We start from the raw sequence: 22,048 nt of genomic DNA, 5'->3' as shown, positions 1-22,048 counted from the left end.
CGCCTGTCGGAGGATGTTCATTGGACGGACTATAAATTAGCTTAATCGTACATTACACAAACGTGTGGAAGGAAATTCAAATCCAGTTTACAGTGAATGTCGCACCGCAGAGATGGAGGAGGGGGGAGGATAGGATTCATTACAAAGGCATTAAAAAAAAAAAGAGCGATATTCTTAAACAATTTATTATAACAGATCCACAATCGCAAAGCTCAAGCTCCCAAATGACATGACAGTTTGGTTTCATCTGTTTACTTCACCTCTTGTAATAACAACCTGTCAAAACAATTTACTGTACAGTGCGCTAGCGACCTCTAGTGGATCCAACCTAAAAAAAAAAAAAAAAAACGAAAACAAAAAAACAAAACAAAACCAAAAAAAAAAAAAAAAACAGTGCACCAGATTGTGAGTGACTTGTCCATTCTGTTGAGTTTGGTCAAGGGCATGTCCGTGTGTACAGATTTGCTATTTAATGATATCTACATTCTAACCAAAAGGAGTGAGAGGGAAACGATCTTTGCAGTCTTTACAACTGTAGAATATATCAGATTTATTCCTCGTCAGCCATAGATGTATTACCTCATATGTAATGCCCTCTATTAACGGCCATCATGCAGCAGAACCAAAACAAACAGTGATTATTCACACATATTTTGAACAAATAAGTCCAGTTTTTATTATTGTGGTTTCTGTTAATGTAGCAGTGGCGCTCCCACCTGAACATTGATAAATAAAACACTGACAAAATTGTAATCTTTTTTTTTTTTTCTCTTTTCTGTAAGGATGTTTTGTTATCCTCAAGACACTGTGAAGAAAGAATAACCAAATTCACCATCATCATTCCACACATTTAGATTTTCCTTGACCAATGTCCATACGCGATAGAATGTTTTTGTTTGTTTTTTCCTCTTTTAAAAAAAGCCAACTCATCCTGGGAGTAACGTGTTGGGTGGCCGCGGCGTTCCCTCCCCGTCCAAGGCCTCTCAGGAGTAACTTGACGTTTTACTACCAACATCGTCCTCCTGCGATCCCATACTCTGAAAAACAGCGGGACACAGAGAGCATTACCTTTCAAATGAAACACCTTCAACCAAGCAATGATTCATCAAAAAAACAAAAAACAAAAAAAAAACATCCCAACTGTGCGGATTATTCTCAGAAAGAACCAGAACAATTCTAAATAAATGGGATTAATTGGGATTATTCCCATGCTGACCCTTGGAATTAACCAGGGAGAAAGAAAGTGACCTTTTCTTGATTCTTCCTGTTTTGTTGTGTACATCAATTTAAAAGATTTTCGTTGATAATTTATGAAAATCTTTATACCTTTTCATTTAACTTGGTTTGGGGTTAATTTGGTTTTTGGTGGTGATAGGACAATATGCTTATCTCATAATATTATTTGATATACTATACGGGTTTCATGATTTAGTACAAACATGGTACAATGAGATAAATTAAAAAAAAAAAAAAAAAAAGTTCTAATACTGAGCCACACACCTTTCTAGTAATGGCACTGGCCTTTTACAGTATAAACTTTTAAAAACATCAAAAAAAAAAAAAAAAAAAAAAAAAAATCAGTGCCAATAATATAATTCTAATAGCTAATATGATTTTTATAACTTTGAGCTTGTGGGAAAAAAAAAAAAAAAAAAACGGTCTCATTTGTGATTACTACAGCAGGGAAAAAAATTTAGCCATGATGATCATGATTTATTTTTCTGCCCCATGACACTTAGTTTCTCATTTTGTATTGTGATATTCTAAATTTCAATATATCATCTCATCCCTTGCTGTGGGCGTGAATGAATCACCACCGTATCCATAATCTATTCAAAAACACCTTTCGGCTATAATAACTTTATTTGTAAAGCTCACAAGCCTCAGTTCCATCTACATTTGGGATGTTTTGAATCTAAACGGCAGAATGAAGACGGCGCACATTTAAATAAAAGATGCTGTAAAGCAACTCCTCACCTTTTGCACAAATTGTGGGTTTACTGTGATTTCTTGATCCATAGACTTTAGTTTCTCATCCAGCTCTATACACTTCAACATCTGCAGAAAGAACAAGACGATTACTCCACTGGAAGATGTTTTCTCCCCAGCAACACATTTACACATTTACATGAGGATGTGGTCAACCTGGGTTCACGCAAAGTGAGACGCGAGTCAAAGCGGAGCAGCAGGTCCTTACCTCTTGGTCGATTTTGTGGAGCATTGCTGGGTTGTTGTATTTTTCGGGGTTGTCGTGGAAGCAGACCATGCCATCCTTTTGGTTGATGCTGGCGTAGATCTCGCCATCTTCAATCTGCTCAGGAGAACAAGCAGGGGCAGGAGGAAATTAAAACTATTTGGTTCATCTTAGTCCTAATCAGCACTAATAAGTCACACCGGTATGGCAGGTACAGTTACTTATTTCTCTGACACTAGAGTTAAATGTAGTATAATAGCAAAGCGGAAGATAAAATGTCCCTGTATACCTTCAGAGGCCAACTAAGGATTTCAGTGCAAATACAGAACATAAAAGAAGGTGTTCTTGTGGATTACTCTTCCCCTTTTATGGTATACAGTACAGACAGAAATATATCACGAGGTTTCTGGGGTTTCTGATATGTATCTGGAACTGAATTTAAGACCAACTTAAAAAAAAAACTGAAATAAAGATATTTTTATTGTTTAAAGGCCTAAAAGGTTGAAGATTTTAATCAGACTTTTGAAGAACTGATGAATACGAGAGACTGTTTTGCATCCACAAGTAAAACAGAGGTACATTAAATCAGTTCAAGTTTTCCATTTCATAAGGTGTGTTTTTTTTTTTTGGTTTTTTTTTTGCTGAATCCTTCGGTCTGAACTCACCATGTGTAGAACGTATTTCTCTGCTTCCTGGGGCCCTGACAGCTGCACTCGACTCGCCATGTCTTGCAAGGAAAGTGTCAGGAAGGTCTGCAATGGGCACACAAGACCGAGAGGTGAATCAAGACAGAATACACCAAAAGACAGATACTCATCAACTAGAAGGAAGAGGAGTGTGTGATCACTCCTACAGTTGATCTTCTTTGGTGAGAAACTGTCGTCGTATCGGGTTCGAGGTCTTAGTGGTGTGTTGGGGGGGTATTTGGTTTTCAGTAGCACAGAAATACAAGAGTACACACACACAGAGACGCCGCACAGACCTTTGTTAGCCTCTGGATGTTCTTCTTATAGAGGGAGGAGAGGCACTGTTTGACCAGGCCTGTGTTGTTGTCTCGTGTGAAGGTCTCGCTGTGTTTGTTGACCAGGCTGCGCAGCTCGGCCGGGTTGTTGGTGGTGTAAACCTGGGCTAACTCGTGGTACGCATTGCTCAGGGGCTGGGGGCGACAGAAAAACGACAGAAAGGAAATAAATCCCTGGCACGGTGGCTGCATGCCTACGTGTTTACTGGCTTTTACACGGCAAGCAACACAATCAACAAGTCACAAAGTCCTAGAGAGAGTTGAGCAACCAGGGAAACTCAGCTGACGCGTGGACGCTGGACAGTCAACACGCTGGCTGGCTGAGAAAAGATGTTCATAGCTGGACTCTTCATAATCAATAGGCATCAACAGCCACATAGATTTGATTACTGATGTGATTTTGTTTCATGAACAATCATTACACTTTGCAAGTGCAAAATAGACGAGAAGCGGACTGCAGTGTCTCAAATCTTCTCTACAATTTTTAGGCGTACATGAAAGCTTACAGGAATAAACACCTAAAAACACGATGCTTGGGGAATGGCTGTGTCCATTGTTTGGGCTGATAGTAAGATCTGATGTTTTGGGTTTTTTTTCTGCTATGTTAATGTAGCCAGTCAAATTAAGCTACAGCCTTAACACTCTGGTATTGTGACTAAGTGCTACTATTCAGCAATTCAGTTATTCTGTCATCAGGTTCATTATCAAATCTAATTTTAGAACTTGAATGCTCATCACACAATTATGCTCAAATTTGAGTCAATACCCGAATATAGAATAAACTTTATCAGCACAACAGAATGTACAGAAACTTTGCATATATCTGCTAACACACTGCAGGCACAATCACATTTTGCAAAAAAAAAAAAAAAAAAAAAATGTTCATCCTACTGAATAACACTAATATAAAGCATTATCAAATGCTTCAAATTTCAAATATGACTCCTTCATTTGTTTCAGTGCCCATTTTATGAGATGTTAGTTAGTATTTGCTTTTCATTTCTTTACAGAGAACTGTTTCACAATGACTCATTAATGTATTACGATACATTGAAAGACAATACATGACAATGCTGAATTATTACCCAGCCCAAGTGCATCTGCAGATACACACACATACACACACACACACACACTCACACAGACTGATGAACCCCCAGAGCCCAGTTCTTATTGAGCGTCTCTCTTTCAAGCACCTAATAAACCAGTAACAAAACATTCCTATATACCTGTGGTGTTCTGCCCACAGACCAAATGGTAAAATAGACTGAAAAAGATACAACCAACACCTGCCCTCACTGTGCGATCAACAGCAGCTTCAGTCTAACACAGGAGAGAGAAATAATGATCCCAATATTAAGAGTGAGCTCTGCTCTGGTGTCCAAGTCCAACAGTGTGAATCAAAAGGGGCAGGAGTGAGACATTTCCTTGTCCCGGTAACCAGTTAAAACCAGTATCTTAACCAGCTTTCTCATTATCAGAGGATGAGCTTCAGCAGGTCATCTTAACCCCGCTGTGACATTCAAAGTCACTGTTGCAACATGGGGATAGAGGTGTGAAAGCTTTAGAGCCTAAGTAATATTTTGAATTGTCACCGTGGCTGGTGAAACGTGATACACCTACTGTTTGTTCTCCTGCAAAGACAGTGCAGTATATGGACTGGATACAGCTCATATGTAGGTGAGCTGTATTGCATTCCTATAAAGTATTCAAACACACTGTGGGTCACAATTCTGCAACAGTTCAGTGAAAAGGAGAATTGCTGGCAGCTTCAACAATAAACAAAGACTTGCCAAGACTCTGATGCCACTGTGATATAACCAATTTGTACACTGATCACTGACAGATGATGGTCTGCACACCAGAAAAGAAAAGACAAATGAAAAAGTTCACTCTGGGAGCCATCACACATCAAACCAGAGCTGTGTTTTGGGTCTCTGTGATGTTGAAAGGCACTGCAACAGAGACTTCACTTGAAGTCTGCGGAGGCCTTTTGATGCGTCAGCTGAAAACAAGATTACTTTAATAACTGTGATAAATTCTCTGTGCATGTAGACACAGCCATCTGCCTTCAGTACATTTCATTCACTGATAACTCCATCTACACACACGTACCTTGATGAACCTCCCTACTATCTGTGAGGTGTATTTGGGCAGCTGCTGCACTTTGCCATGGAGAATGAGCGAGACCAAGATGTACTTCTTATAGGCTTCCAACATGATGTGGCTCACCGCCATGGCTGGAGTGGTTATTGCCTGGTAGGTGAAAATGAAAAACATTTAATCATTTACACATACGCAGCAGAAATAGTGACAGCAGTCAGAGCATGCAAGAGTAAAGTACAAGATAACAAAGTCTGCAGACATTAATGGTCATCTTTAGTGCTATGACCAAGTACAAATTCCATATATTTCCAATTGCCAGCTTCATTAAGATCCCAAAGATTGAAAGATTTGCTTACTTTTTTCTGTACATATCATTCTAAAAGTGATACTGTGGGATTTTTTGGCTGCTGGTCAGACCAAGAAAGCAATATGAAGACATCACTTCAGATGCTAAATTCCCATTTGCAATTGCCATTATTTTTCTTGATAAATGACTGAGAATGAAAACAGTCATCTCTGAAACTGATTGATTTTGCCCTGACATGACAGGCAATACATTTAAGACACAAAGAAAGTACCTGTTCATAAAAATACAGTGCTCTTTCAAAGTTTTTGAGGCCCGTGTAGATCATGCCACCATAGTAGTAGTAACATAAAAAGTGCTTTGCGTCGTAGGCTCCATTCTCCTTACAGATGTCCATCATGTCCAGCTCCAAGAAGGGCAGGGCGGGCTTGAAGCACTTCGCTAACAAGCACAGCTGCAGAGGAACCGATACAGAATGAGGATGACTGACAGGGTTACATTCAGTGCTGCTGCAGCTGTCTCACTGTAGAAGATGAAGTCAACAAACTGTTTTGATTATGCCTTTGAATTGCTTAAAACAAAATACTCGACCTTTGGAAGCATGAGGATGAAAGGAAGAATGTAGCTCTTGATTAAAAATGAACATCACAGCTTACTAAAAACTAATAATGCATTGATCATCAAAATGACGAGTGAAAGTGAAACCAAGAGGCTTTTCAGTATCACAGGCGCAGTGGTGGCGGTGACTCACCTGACACAGGTCTGCATGAACTGAGGTAAGTTGGTTTGTGTTCATCTGCATTTTGTCTATTGCCTGTTTTAGGACGACGACACCCCTCAATGGCTGTCAGAGAAAGAGAAACCACGAGTTACTCAGCGTCAGTCTGCGGCCACCTCATACCTCCAAACACACTGAAAAATGCCTGGGCCTGTGTCACACTTTAAAATGCATTGAAATATTTAGATAACGAGGGGAGAAAGGCAACATGCAAGACTACCAGGGTACTCTTGGTTACTTAAAAGTGATGCAGTGCTAAGGATGGGATGACTCATTCGTCCCTTTTCCTGTTGAACAGTGGCAAAAATAAAACCGGGCTCTGAATATGAACCCATTCAACACACCATGCCTTCTGATAGAGGCTGGAGGAGGTGAAGGACTCCACAATTAAAGGGTATGACAAGATGAAAGAGGGTAAAAAAAAATTGAAGAGTCTCACAAAAGAAAAGGGAACTCTAAAAAGAATGAATAAACTCAATCTTCATTCAATAGTCTCAACCAACATGTTTGGGCTGTTTGGTCTTCATCAGCAGTCACAGCGCTGCAGGCTACTGCAAAGGCTGCAGTCACTGAAGGGCAAAATGATTAAGTGCAGAAAGTTTTTTTTTTTTTTTTTTTTTAAAGCATGACAGCCTCCCAAAAAGTACCATGTGTACAGATGGAGCCACTGTGGGAAAACTACCGCTAACTGCAAGTTTCCTAATCTGCTGCTGCACTTTGACTCCATCTCAAGAGACACATCAAAGTACTTAACTTATAATGCTATTTTGTTGTGCATTTTACCTTTACCAAAAAAAAACAAAAAAACTGCAGCATGTGCAATATTGACACTGCACTTGGCTATACTGCAATATTGATAACATCTCAAATAATTTTCAGAAAGCAGTCTGATGCACTAATGCAGGATAAATGCATTTAGGGGGAGGACTACTACAGCTCCCACAGTATCTGTTTTCTAAACAGATGTGCAGCTCTGAATGGGAGCGCTGTTATGATGCTTTACTGCACCTATTGCTCCCGTCTGTCCAGTCTTACCTGTTTCCGCTCTACAAGGGCATTTGTCAACTGGTGGCAGAGACCAGCAACTGTGAGAGGAGAGAGAGAAGGAGAGGAAATGCATAAGTGTACTCAAACACCCTCCCAAACACTGCATACAATACAGTTTCTTTTAAATAAAACATATCTCATATTTTACATACATCATCTAACATGACGAAATTAGCAGAAATGGAAGTTATTTTGCAATAATACACAATATGTAGTATGTAACAGTCAGTGATACTACTGACCATTACTGTGAATAATAGAAATCTTTACCTTTTATTTTGGGTTAATAATAAATATCAACGTAACATATTTAGTGTTTAAAGCCTATATAACACTTTGAAATAAAGTAAGTCATTACTAACTATATGTATGATGCAAGACTTGTGTCAAAAACGTAGGCCATATAACGGCAATGCTACACCAGACAGTGCTGTTTGGATAAAGCTGTGAAACTGCTTTTAAGGAAGAGCTTACACTTGGTACTGAGCGTCACTTGAACCTTTTCATTTTTGCTCTGATAAGATGTACAACATGAAAAAAATCAGTGAGTTGCTGGAGGTTAAGAGGTTTGGTTAGCCAGACACTTACAAGTGTCTGTTGCATATCTGATGTGCTCCCCATTGCAGGTGCTGATGAAGAGCTGGACTTGGGAGAAGAGCGTCTCAAAGTCAGGGATGTTTGGCATGGAGAACTTCACAAATCTGAGGAGAGAGAAGGAGGTCAGAAAAAAAATCTCCAGAAGGCTGTGATACTCAACTGGTGACAACCCAAACACTCTGGCATGTGGCCTGAAAATACAGACATCATTAGAAGATTTATGTTTAGTCCCTTTCCACATGAAAATCACAAAAACAGTGCAGATCTTCAGTGAAAAACAGGAATGGAAAAGCTTCAGTAAAAAATTTGACTCACAATCCACTGACTGAACACAAAACATTCTGGGTAGTCATGGTTAATTGCTGATAAAACTACTTTGTATTTTCCCCACACTTCACCTATGGGATATATCACTATGCAACCAGACTCAGTATTTTAATAACTGGCTGAAATGTCACTCAGCATAGTAGTAATTATTTTCGGAGCAACAACTGTGGGTTACTTCAGCTATGTTAGCTGTGCATGCAACAGGAAGCTACCAACAATAACAACCACAACAATAATTGCAGTATTACTTAGCTGTAATAATACAGGATACTTTGTTATGAAAATTATTTGAAAAGACTATTTGAATTATTTGAAAAGAGAAAATGCAAAACTGGATTCTTTGTTTTCCCTAATTTTCGAAACTAACACTTATCCCCTTGAAATAAATCTAACTGTGTTGCCCTAAAAATACAGTTTATGCATTGAATCTTCATAGAAATAGCATTTCCTTCTCTGCTGTGTTCAGAAACCAGAAAGCAAGATATGACCTTCAACTTGCACAACAACAGCAGAAAGGAGATTCTATAGGCCATGGCCCAGTTATGAAAAAAAGAAAGTTGTGGGCAGGAGGAGAGGTGAGGAGCAGACTGGAGACAGGGGTGGAGAGGAAGCAGAGGACCAGAGAGAAGTGAGGAGAACAACACTGGGTTCTTCAAAAAGACACAAGATCGAGACCGCTGTAGACTTCAAAACAAACCCACAGCGAGTTTTAAACCCAGCCCAGGTTTGAAATTGAAGCAGGCTACTCACAGCACAGCCAGCACGCCTAGGGAGTGCTCCTGGATGTCCAAGGCTCCCAGCACCGTGTCCAGGTGGGACAGATTTTTGGCCAGCAGCTCCCCACTTTTGTTGATCAACTCACACAGCTGAGTCATCTGGCCTGGGGGAGGGGAGGGACGACACACACATTTAAAGCCACTTTGGACCTACTTGCATGTTGTTTGGACCTTTGAAAGAAGGCTGCAGTTATTTCAAAATGTGTACACCAGGCTACAAGCAGATTACATTTCAGTAATCACTATTTTTAGGCAGCCTTACAGCTCATGTATTTAATTTAGTTGCAATGCTTGGATTCGGTGTCCTAATTTTCCTCACCACACAAACACAGCCTTATTGCATGCTGTAGATCACCCAGGAGACAACAATGCCTGGGTTGCACAAACCTGTGACTGCATTACAGCGTCCAAAATCAGAACAAAATTTCAACAGTCTTTCAACGAGTCGTTGTTGCTCATGTTGTCGGGGTTTGAATGAAAACCTCCAAGACCAAAGTGGGAACAACCTTTCTGGTATCTTGCAGGCGTTTTCTGGGTTGTTTCAGTGATCAAATGAGTAATGAAACAACAATGTCCTCACCAACAAGAGCCTTGTAACTGTTCTTTATATTGGTATAATACAAACTGACTTGTAAAATTGTTTACCACTGTCGTGCTGTGGCTGTTTACTGTAAAATAAATCGGCCGGTCAAGTGTCCTGTCAAGGCCTAGCACAGGAGGCAATGCATGTGGGTTGATGGATATGACTTTGGACCAATTATATTCGCCAATCCATTTCTCCAGCCAATCACGAGCCGCGGGGCGGGACTACCGGTAGCTAGTCTCCAGAAATTATTTTCTAGATCAAAAACAAAAAGTATGATTTTTACATATTTTTCGAGTAGCTACCTTGTCCGAGACTACCCTTAACGTCCATGTGTGCTAACGCATCCTTAGGAACCACTTTAAAGAGGTCTCGCTGCCCGAAAAAAGTCATTTTAGAGGTGTGTTTACATGATAAAGCAAAAAGAAGGCTCTGTTCAGTTGGGCTGCCTAGCTATCGGCAAGGCATTGGTTAGCATATGCTAGCTACCTAGCTAATAGTCCCAACCGAAATGAGTTTAGCAGCCCTACCTTGAGCGGAGAGCTGCCGCACATTGTTCACAAACTGCTCCAAGGCTGAAGCCATTATTTCCTGGGTCCAAAGTGGAGGTAATTCACACTGTTTTTCATTCAAACGTCAGAAACAACTCCGTCCGGACTGAGATAGGGGGCCACACAGCCGCCACTGAGGTGGAGGTATCGCGAGATGATAACAGCAGAGCAGACTGCAACGAGATTAGCGGTCCGATTATTCGATCCTTAAACGCACAGGCGCAGAAATGGATACACGCATTTCTGAACTGGCGTTGGTTCGCCAGCTTATCCGTGTTACTTCCCTAATATTGACCCTAATTGTGAAACGTGATTTATTGTGCTACAAGTGTATGTTGTGGGCCGTCTCAGATCACCGTGTAATGTCAGTTCAGTGCAAGGTAAACTGGATGTCCCTTTAAAAAAATAAAGAAATACAGGAAGTGACGTCAGCGCTGCCAGGTTTCCAAGCAAAGATGTTATAAAATCTAAGAAGTCGTGTCTTAGTGAAATCTTACTGATCATAAGACTGAAATCATCTGAGCAACACACAGCCAAATAAACAGCAGATACAACAGACTGAAGATGAGACAATAGCTTATTTGTATTTTGTATTTTGACGTTTACGATGATTGTGAGCGACTCTCTGGTGATAAATGTGCATGATGCAGTTTTTCTCAACGTGTCATTTAATTTTAACTAATCAGATGATACATTGCAATACATACATTTCGACACTGACATTTGGTATATGCATTCCTTAGCACAGCTTTATTGTTGTTATTTTTTCCTTGCATGAATTCATTGCATCTCATTAGAAAAAGTATTATAGTGCAGCTCTTTGTCATCTGAGGAAATGTCCTCCTCTACATTTCCATTTAATAAAAAGGCCTTTTGTGTACAGACTGGCTCATTAACCACAAAAACATGAAAACAATTTCAGAAGTTAATCCCTGATAATAACTATATCATGTGCTTTTACTGTCATATGCTTTTGATTGTTTCTGTCGATGCATTTACAGAGTAATATTTTTTTGTATTTGTTTTTTAGGTTGCAGTGCAGAGAAACAGGAAGGGTTGGGAGAGAGAGAGGCCAATAAAATGTGAAAAAAAGTCTAAAAGTCAAACCTCTGAGGTCAAGTTTACACGAACGAGTCTGCTCTCTATGCAGTTTCACTTCATCTTGCAGTGAAGTTCCACGTTACAGATTCAAATCAGGGCATTTATTTATTTCTGGTCACTATGTGCTTGTTTTTGACTTTTTTTTTTTAAACTAATATCAGTTCTCTATGATTCACCCTCCTGTGGCAAGTGAATTTGAAACTGGTTTTAATATGCCGTATTAAAAAGCCAATACAGGAAGTCATACAGAAATCTAGGGGGGGAAGTTCCACATCACTTCCCCGGTTGGCGCCCACGTAAAACACACACCAGCTTTTGACTTTACTCTGACTGCTCCAAACTTTAAAGATGATGAAAGACAAAACGTGATTGGGCTTTTCACTGTAAATAACCCAAACCCTAAATCATGGAACATCTCTCCTGACGAGTAATGTAAGATCCCCAGGTCTGCATACACAAGACACACCTGACAAGCCAAAAAGTTGGGTTTAACTCCTAATTTGCTGCTGTTTTCACCACATATCATTATTATCATTATTATTAGTGGTAGTAATAGTAGTAGTTGTTGTTGTAGTATTAATGACAAACACCAGGAATTAGCCTATTATTATCATTATTAGTAGCATTATTAACGATAATAACAAGTTGTTGAGTTGGATTTAATAAGACGACTGCTGAGTAAATTTGCAAAACCTGAAGGGTATTTTACAAAGCAGGATGAGCAAGTCAGCCAGATGACTTTTATTCTTTTATATAGATAGATAGATAGATAGATAGATAGATAGATAGATAGATACTTTATTCATCCCGCAGGATATTCACAGTTTTTCAGCAGTATCCACAGATTACAGATTAAATAAAATAAAAAAAGATAAAAAAAATAAAGAAAAAAAAAATAATAAAAAAATAAAGATAAAAAAATAAATAAAGAATAAGATCTAAGATAAAAAAAAAAAAGATAATAATAATAATAATAATAAAGAATAAGATCTAAATAAAAAATAAAATAAAATAAAGAATAAGATCTAATATATATAATACGTTATGAATTGTTCGCTTATTACAGACAATTCATCAACATGCATGATTTATTCGACATGCATGATTTATGCAGCATAATCCTCTCAGTCATGTAGGCCGACTCGTTGTGGTTTTGGTCGCGCACACTCAGAGAAAACGGAGTGAACCATCTCGTTTCCCTACACGATCTCTGCTGCAGCCCTACAGCCTGTCCTGTGCGGCAGGCTCTGTCTCCTTGGCTCCACAGCACTGCAGCACCTCGCCACTCTTTAGTTCGTTTTTTTTTTTTTTTTCTTCCACCAAAAGGGCTGCTCCACACGGCCACTCTCATCACACATGCTGCAGGCTGGGGCTGTAGCTAGTTAATGCACATTGACAAACGATGTAAGCAGGCCCCGGTCCACTGTGCTTGGTGAAAGGCATGTCACATTTGACCTGCTCGCTGCTAGCCCCCGTTAGCCGCGGCTGCCCGGCGAGCAGAGAGCGGCCCGGCTTCCCCACCATGACCAAGTTAAGCTAGCAGTGACACATGAAACCTGACGACAAAATAACACAACGGTTTTTGACGACTTTTTTGTAGTTTTGTTTTTATTTTATTTTAATCGTGCGGACTCGTCGTGCGTAAAGAGTTAACGTCGCTGCTGCTACGGTGAGCGAGTCAGCCAAGAGTCAGCATGTCGGTACTACGCCTACTCGGAAGTGGGAAAACCTCGGCGCTCCGTGATCCGTTTAAGAGGATTTGCCTAAACATGTCGTCGTCCTCCTCCTCCTCCGGTAAGAGACTGCGGGTTCTGATCGACATGGACGGGGTGCTGGCCGACTTCGAGGGCGGGTTTCTGAAAAAGTACCGCACCCGGTACCCGGAGGAGCCGTACATCACCCTGGACGAGCGGAGGGGCTTCTGGGTGTCCGCGCAGTACGGCCAGCTGAGGAGCGACCTGTGTGTAAGTGCAGGGGATGAATGGGCTGACAGGATGCGGTGACCCGGGGGCCCTGGATCCACTTCAGAGGCGTGGATCCGGGCCAAATAAAATAAAATTGTATCTGAACTGCAAAATTGCACATTCCCTCTCCATGCCGCCCTCATAAGATGACCACTGGTCACTTGAAAGTGAAACCTTCAGGGGTTTTTTCCATTGCATCACCATTAAAATGAGCCTTGTGGTTTCACTTTAACTCACCACAGACTGTCCCAGTCAGAGAATGCATTTCTTAAACCGAACATTGCAATCACAGATTATATATTATACATAATGCACATATATACACACACGCAGTGGCCACTTTATTAGGTCCTCCTGCACTAGCTAATCCAATCCAATCCAAGTGTTGTGCCATAAAGTTTACTTTTCTGATACCTATAATGCTCAGGTTTTCTTTTTGAGGTGTTCCTTCACTTCTATGTTTGGCATTGAGCTCATAGTGCTGCTGTTGGACTGGACTGCATTTTATTGAGAGCTGTTTCCACTATTTAGATAGATAGATAGATAGATAGATAGATAGATAGATAGATAGATATACTTTATTGATCCCAACCAGGGAAATTCTGTCCCACCCTCATTTTATATAAATAGGGAGGACAAAAAATTAGAAACACCTCTCAGTATGTTGCCCAGCGTAAGAGCTGTGCAAACTAGAACCTCAGTAAAAACACAGAACTACATTTACACATTCTCTACACTGTTAACACAAACTGAACATTACAAACTTTCTTAAAAGGTAGAATTTATGTTGCACTGAACTGCATTAGATTGCACAGGTGGACCTAATAAAGTGGACACTGAGTGTACTATATATATATATATATATATATATATATATATATACTGTATATTACAAATTTCTAAGGCGCTTGTTGTATCTCTTATTTCCTTTTCTATTTCTTATAATTTAATCACTCTCTTGAGAATTTGAGCAACTACAACTGACCCAGTTTCGCCTCAGACATCAATAAAGTGTTTCTAATTCTGACTCTGATTTCATCCTGACTCATTTCATCTGCGCGTTTGGGAGTTCACGGTTTATTAGCGGTCCCTGGGATGAAAAGTTCCCATGTAGGGGTGTTTTAGCATTCTTATAGAGGGCCTTTAAAAATTGGTTGGGCTATTCATAGCACCAGAGAGGATTTGGCTATGGCTCATGCCCAACTAAACAACTTTCCCGTGCTAAATTTCAAGAGAATAATGTGTTCAGCACAATAACAAAAATTTCCCATGTGCTGATTGTGGGGCAATGTCTCATCCGGTAGGGGTCCGTGGGGCCTGATGTGGCTTTAGGGCTCTTGACATGCCAATTGTTCGAGAGTCCTTACATATCAGATGGAGCTCGACAGTTCAACTATTTCAGTTATATAATCTACATATATGCATTCATATAATGCAGACTGTACACACTGAAACAAAACAGGCCTGGCATTTCTTCATGGACAAGGTGTAGCAATGGCAGTTGTGTAACAGTAAGAGTTGGTTAAAATAATGAGTGCAATATAATGCAACATGTAGTGTCTGGGATTCAATATCATAATACAAGCATGACTCACTGTTTTTTAAGCGTTTTATTCCTGTCAGGCACTGAACAGTCAACATCTGTCGCCAGGTCAGTCACATGCCTGTAGGTGGAGATAGCCTCACAAAAGGTCTTTTATTTGCCACCCATATTAGTTCCATGGGAGGCTGATGTGATAATCGAGTGTGTAAATGTCCCGTTAATGCTCATGTGTGTGTGTTTTTTCCCCTCACATTAACAGGTTATTGAATCAGAGACCTTGGAGCAGACAGACTCACGTGGATCACCGCTCTTCGCACACATACGGTTATGTCCAATGTACACCTTTGATGATGATAACCTCTCTCTCTCGCTCTGTGTGTGTGTTTGTGTGTGTGTGTGTGTGTGTGTGTGAACTCAGGAGAAGGCCATCAGTATCTGGGAGTCCAAAGACTTCTTCATGGAGCTGGAACCTCTGCCAGGAGGAGTGGAGGCGGTCAAGGAGATGGCCAAGATGGACAAGTAGGTCTTTAAAACACACTTCACTCATACAGTATTATCAGCTTCAGTTTGGTTGTTTTACCACGGGACCATTTCACAGTTAAATATTTGACATCTGAGAGTGATGTTGTTAATTTTCAGAATGATCACGGTTCCCCCTTTAACTACAGCTACATAAAAAGACGACAAAATTTGATGAATTATTGTTCATTAATGATTTGTCATTTAAAGACATAATATATCCCAGAGTTTCGCCTATCATTGAACTAGGACTTGGCAATAAATGAATTTAAGCAGTTGATTCAAGTTTATGGTTCAGCATAATTGGCTGCATCCTCAAAATCAAGATTTTGTCTGTGTAAATTATAACGTTATAATAGCTGCTGATCACTTTGTCAAATAAGCCCCAATCCACTCATCTCCGTAGAAAAAAGGAAATAGTTAGTGGAAAAATGATAAAAAAAAAAATTTAAAAAAAGAAAAGAAAAGAAAAACTAGATTAAAATCATGAATCAAAACATGATTTCATTTTTTGGCCATATCGCCCTAATTGAAGAGGTTTGCCGGGTTTGCCTATAGGAGCCACACTCTGTAAAAGACTACCACCACTCTGTCATTCTAAATGACTTTTCCACCCTGACAAGAATAAAAATATGAGCAAAACACTCAGTCTTCATAACCTTTAATGCCCAAAATGATTGCCTTAAATGACTCTGAATATTGGCACAAAATATTGGCTTTCAGCAGCTGCAGTGTCAATATTATCAGTTTTCTAAAGCAAGCAAATCAAATAAATCTCAAGTGCCAATCAAACTCTAATTAGAGCATAATTTCCACAGGGGGCAGCTGTGCTATAAACGGATGCACCGACCATATTTTTGGTAAAAGATGTGACCTCTAAATGGCATTAAACAGTGAAAAGCGGCTGTTTGCCTCCGTTTCGTGTTCATGCAGACTGTGTCAACATGAAGAGGCTGTGATTGCCATTTATTTCCTCAAGCAGTCTCAAAACACAGCGCGGTGAATGAAGTCTATAAATAGGCTCTCTTGCTATGAAACTGTTTGTTGACATTTCCCCCTTCTAGTGAGGCTGAATAGGTTTCTTTAGGTTGCCTCCGGTGGGTCAGTCAACATGTTTTTTTTTTTCCTTTTTCTTGGGAATCAACCATACGGCATGACCTCATGTTTAGCACTTTTGTTTTCTACCTTTCTGCTTCCCGTAAAGGAAGATAAACCACCCAGGTGCCATTATAGTTAATAAACACTGAACTGTTATTGTTTCAAGGGAAATGGAGGGTGCAAGATAGACCGCTGCAGATAACAGCTCTGAAAACACCAAGCCGTTAACAGCAAAAACAAATTGCACAATGAATTTAGCAGCATAAAACACAGATGCTCGACCTGGGCCATTTATTCAGTATTATTGTTTCTTTCAGTGGAATTACATCATGGTGACGTGATGAAAGCAGTTTCTCACTGACAACATGAGGCACGAAACATTTTAAGGAATATTGTAGGAAATTTTGAGTTTTGCTTGATGTCACATTCAGGTTGAACTATTAAAATATACTGAAATCGCAGTACAGCCAAGGTGAAATGTGTGACATTATAAGTGAAGTACTGTGGGGCTTCAGAGATGCAAAAACCTTATTATTATCATCTTCTTATTATGACTTTTTTTCTCTCATGGAAATTAAAATTCTGATCCCTCAATGATTATTCCTGTTACAATCATCAAAACCAGGCTACTGCAGTATGTTTTTCTTCACCGTATTGTTTAGGCCCACATCACATTTAGCATTACCTGTCAGTTCAATGGGACAAACATTAATTTGATTACTTAATGTGATTTTGCATACATTAATCATATTGTGACATATGCATTGATACTGAAAAAAAAAACCCTATGAATTTTGTGATAGTGATTTCAATCATCCCATAACTGAAAAGTCACGGGTTGGAGCTCCGTCACAGCCTCCGTCTCTTCCAGCAGCACGTTTTGGAATTACTGGAAAGCCTTGGAATTTGGAAAATTTGGGAATTCAGTAAATTCTTGAGACCGGTGATGGAATAAAATTGAATTTGTCAGCATCAATAAAAAAAAAATAGTACCGAACTTCACCAAACTTGAAAATAATTTTTCGTTGTGTTCATGTTGCGTTCACTTCCCCACAGAATTAAATGGAATAATAAGCTTTAATAAGACCTGAGGCTGAAGTGTGTGTAAAGTTTGGTCAAGAGCAAAAACTCCATGTTTCCAGAGATCATGGAAATTCAACATTTTATTCATTTTATTCACTGAAGCCCTGCTTGTTGGATTAGAGACAGCGAAATACCTGAAATGTAAAAGTGTGTGTGCGTCGCTCAGTTTTACACTCTGGTCCTGTTGTTTCCTCATTCTTTCCGCAGCACAGATGTCTTTATTTGCACCAGCCCCATAAAACATTACAAACACTGCCCGTACGAGAAGGTAAGCCTTTACAGCACAACCTCTTTGTTTGGATGTGATTACCGGGTTTCCTTTTCTCAGCACATCTCAGTTTCCTGTGTGTGTGTGTGTGTGTGTGTGTGTGTGTGTGTGTGTGTGTGTGTGTGTGTGTGTGTGTGTGTGTGTGTGTGTGTGTGTGTGTGTGTGTGTTTCCCTGCAGTATGCCTGGGTCGAGAAGCATTTGGGTCATGACTTTCTGGAGCAGGTCATCCTAACCAGAGACAAGACTGTGGTCACCGGAGACATCCTCATAGACGACAAGCCTGACATCCATGGTGAGTGTGTGTGTGTGTCTGTGTGTGTGTGTGTGTGCGTGTGTGTGTGTGTGTGTGCGTGCGCGTGCGTGTGCAGTGTTACTCACATCATGGAATGAATGAATGATGGCTGCTGACAAACATTTTCTCAGTGTAGTCAGTACAGGAATATAAACCCCCCCCAGCACGTAAAAAGCACATTTAAGTTTTCATTAAGTTTGTGTTGTGTATCAAGCAGCGTCGGTTATTATTCATGCATAAGAGCACCAAAGTTCTTTGATGAGAAAATATGTGCCTCTTTAATGACATTGGCATTGACTTGACAAAACACATTGAGTATAACATGAATAAATGTTAAAAAATCAAGACTTTTCTGTTCTATTTCTATCATGTTTTAATGTCATATGGTATTATAAACCGTTTTCTTTGTGTTTATTAATCTTGTTCCGTCATTTAGCTCCATCCATCTGTACGACACTCAGCTAGAGCTTATGAAAAACACAACAAGCCACCAGCGTTTCATTTTACATCATTATGTTGTTAAAAAAAATACAGACTGAACAGTTAATCAAAATATAATAGAAACTGCAATATGTCCAAGTGCAATGTCGACGTTGCAGGAGCTGCAGATCTTTTATAAAAAGTAAAATGTGGCATATTAAATACAAGGGTTTTGGGACCAGATGGAAGAAAATACGTTTGTTTGGTGCAAAAAATCACATCGTCATTTCATTTTTTTTTTCCTGTGAAAATTAAAATTATGATGCAAAAAAAAAAGTCATGACACATGAATGTGCTTATGTGGGCTTCCGGGTGCACACTCCTGTTTTTGTGTTAGTCACATCATTTATGCTGGTATTTCCATCTCTTTATGTGTATGCAAATGTCTGTACATCTATAATGCATCTGCAATTACCTTAATGAATAGATGCAGTTGTGTTACGCAATGTCAACACAGTATTTCAGTCAGTAAATTTTGTTATGTAACGTCTCCTCCTCGGAAAAAAAAAGGAGAAAGCAACAAAAATTTGCTCACCAAAAATAGCATTCTTATTAAAACAGTGAGTCACATTGCAATCACAGTTTCTGTCACAATAATTGCCGTGTGATTGTTTTTTAACTTTGTCATTCAGCCCCTGTGGCCAAACAAGGCAGGAGAGCTTGGCTGCAGGACTTTGTCTGTTCTGATGAATCGTGCTCCTTCCATAGTGAAAGTATCTAGCCATGAAATCTTCAGATAAATCTTTTATTACACTTCAGACCAGAGTGTGTGTGTGTGTGTGTGTGTGTGGAGATGCCGTATTCTTTGGGACACAGAATATGTTGCTATTTTTAAAGACCTGTAACCTGTTTTTAATATACCTTGTGTTGCAAAAGGAACACAAATATATGTTCCAAAGATGAAACATAAGATAGTACACACACACACACACACACACACACACACACACAATGACTGTGTTTGTGTTTGTGCAAGTGTGTTTCATAGAACAGGAAATGGAAAAAAGAGAGGAGGAAGACATCCAATGTTTGTTCCAGAAATAGTGTCAGGAAATAGACTGCAGTGTGTGTGTGTGTGTGTGTGTTATCATTGTTTGCGTTCACTCTTCTCACCGGTTCACACACTCAGTAGCTGTCAGACCGGTGTTGCTCACTGGAAGCTGCGTGTGGCTGCTGTTTATGTGGTGTTGCTGTGTCTCCGTCACAGGCGTGGAGCCCAGGCCGACGTGGGAGCACGTCCTGTTCACCGCCTGCCACAACAAGCACCTTCCCGTCAGCCCCTCCCAGAGACGCCTCCTGTCCTGGGCCGACGACTGGAGGGCCATCCTCAACAGCAAGAGGCAGTGAGGAGCTCCGCCGCCCACGAGCGAGCAGCCGCACTTCCTGTTTGCCGGACACCCCCTCACTGCACCCGTGGGTGCCAAAGCTCGGAGGGGACGGCGCCTTGTGCAGGCACTGCCAACCATTACTGACAGAGGAAGGTAAATAGACGAGAGAGGACAGTCAGCAGCCAAACGAAAAACAGGAAAATATCAGGAAATGTGGAAAGCAATGCTGGAGAGAACACTTTTCACCTGTTTGACCACCAGGGGTCACTCTAAGACTGAAGCATGGATGGAAAACTGCAGTGAAAGAACAGAGGCAGTGTAATAATCAGCATGAAAACAAAATGAATTCACGGTCAGGCCACGCGGGTCGGTTCAAAACTGTGAGTCGGTCATATGACATGATTTTTTTCGGCTGCTCTGTGTTTCCCGCACCTCCGTTGGAGACATTTTTCCGTGGAGAAAGTTCTCCCCCGTCCAAGGTGTGTGTGTGTGTGTGTGTGTCCTGAGTCTTCACACAGTGTTTACCAATAGTTCACAGTGCTGTGGTGCGTTCACGGGTCACCAGAGTCACGCACAACGGCAGCGCACTCCACTACACACTTGAGAAAATAGCATCCACTGGTTAATGTGTACAAACATAAAACCACTTAAAAAACAGGTTCTCAATGGGTTACAGTACATAAATACAACAGGTGGGAAAATGTATAATGCACAAAAAAACGTAACAAGTGCTTATTTTGTTTTTGTGCATTGTAATGTCTCATCTATTGTGTTCTATGTGCAAAACATAAGTACAGAAATTCAACCTGAGCTTCTATACAGTCATACCGTCATACTGTTTTGTTGTATTATTATTTTGTGAGTATACTGTAATGTGCCAGTGTCTGTCGTGGGTCAGTTGGCCTCGTTAAAGCAAATACTGAAAATAGAAATATGTAACAGATATCTTACGAGGGTGTTGAAGGGTTGATATGGTATTTTTGGTGCTGTTCTTTTTTTGTTTGTTTTTTGTTTTTTCCTGTTTAATGTGTTGCTATGATCTATGCATTTTAACTAAGTCACCGATGAGAACATCTATTTAAAACCTTGAGAATTGCACAGACGCTTATGCATGTCCGCACATTGCCAAAAACACACATTTTAGACGAGTTTATTATCACAGTCATTTATGATGTGTGCTTGAATATGTTTGTACGAACAAAGAACAAAGATACTCTTATAGTTTATTTGGAGTCAGGTTTGACCTTTATCAGAGAATAATATGTTCAGATGGATTTAAGAATGAAGTAAAAGGAAATTTTATTTTTTAGCGTAAGTCACATAAGAAAAATGACTCTTCTGTTTTAGATACTACCTCTTTTCCTCTAGTTGAATTAGTATTTACCTCTGCAGCACCAACAAAAGTGTATTCAGTTCATAAGCAAAATAAAAGGTTGGCAGAAAAGAACACACATCCACGTTTTATGCTGTGAAAAACACCAGCGAGTATGTCTCAACCACGCACGCCTTGCTTTTAGAAAACAACTTTCTGTTATCGATCCACATTTGTACTGTGCTGCCTAATCTCAAATGAATCCAAAAAAAAAAAAAAAAAAGATGAGAGACTGCATTAGAATCCATTTTTTGCATCTTTCTGACAAGGCAATTATGATGCCCTCGCTGCTAATGTGCTTTCTGGGAAGAAAATGGCCGAGGCTTAAAAGTTGCCATGCAGGATGTACTGAATGCCGAGTGTGATGTTATAATAGTGTCGCTAGTTTCATGTAGAAATTCAAATGTGCACATGTTGGTGCTGATGTCTGTCCATGGGATACTGTCTCTTTGTCACACAGTCTCTGCAGTGCTGTGTTGTGTTCCTCTTGGCTTAAAACACATTAAAAAAAAAAACAACAACAACAACAGGGGGACTAAGGCACATGGCGTGATGCTTTTTTCCAAACCAGAGTGGAAAAAGTCTAAAATGTTGGATTTTTGGTGTTTCATTCCATATAAATTACAGTTGAAGCGGGGTTTGTGTTTGAAAATCACATGGACTCACCAGTGGCTTGTTTATCGGATGTTGATGGATTGACTGGATCGATGACCTG

The 22,048-nt window shown here is 40.0% G+C and overlaps 2 protein-coding genes across 2 annotated transcripts; one reads left to right on the top strand and one right to left on the bottom strand.

The window, feature by feature from the left end:
• Positions 1-690: 690 nt before the first annotated feature.
• cops3 (COP9 signalosome subunit 3) lies at positions 691-10,556 on the bottom strand. Its single transcript, XM_030077547.1, has 12 exons — positions 10,264-10,556; positions 9,125-9,254; positions 8,039-8,151; positions 7,439-7,488; positions 6,377-6,469; positions 5,900-6,079; positions 5,331-5,471; positions 3,177-3,350; positions 2,860-2,946; positions 2,198-2,311; positions 1,978-2,058; positions 691-1,037 (listed from the first exon to the last, which is right to left on the bottom strand). The coding sequence occupies exons 1-12, from the start codon at positions 10,316-10,318 to the stop codon at positions 984-986; spliced, it is 1,272 nt and encodes a 423-aa protein (XP_029933407.1). The 5' UTR covers positions 10,319-10,556; the 3' UTR covers positions 691-983.
• Positions 10,557-12,632: 2,076 nt separating this feature from the next.
• On the top strand, positions 12,633-21,670 carry nt5m (5',3'-nucleotidase, mitochondrial). Its single transcript, XM_030078199.1, has 5 exons — positions 12,633-13,349; positions 15,311-15,411; positions 17,800-17,860; positions 18,039-18,153; positions 19,841-21,670. Exons 1-5 carry the CDS (start codon positions 13,080-13,082, stop codon positions 19,978-19,980), a joined length of 687 nt encoding a protein of 228 aa, XP_029934059.1. The 5' UTR covers positions 12,633-13,079; the 3' UTR covers positions 19,981-21,670.
• The last annotated feature ends 378 nt before the right edge of the window (positions 21,671-22,048 follow it).

The sequence above is a fragment of the Myripristis murdjan genome, chromosome 19, assembly GCF_902150065.1.
Source record: "Myripristis murdjan chromosome 19, fMyrMur1.1, whole genome shotgun sequence".
Taxonomy (NCBI): Eukaryota; Metazoa; Chordata; class Actinopteri; order Holocentriformes; family Holocentridae; genus Myripristis; species Myripristis murdjan.
Note: the sequence above shows the minus strand (reverse complement) of the source record. Positions and strands in the feature narration are given on the sequence as shown.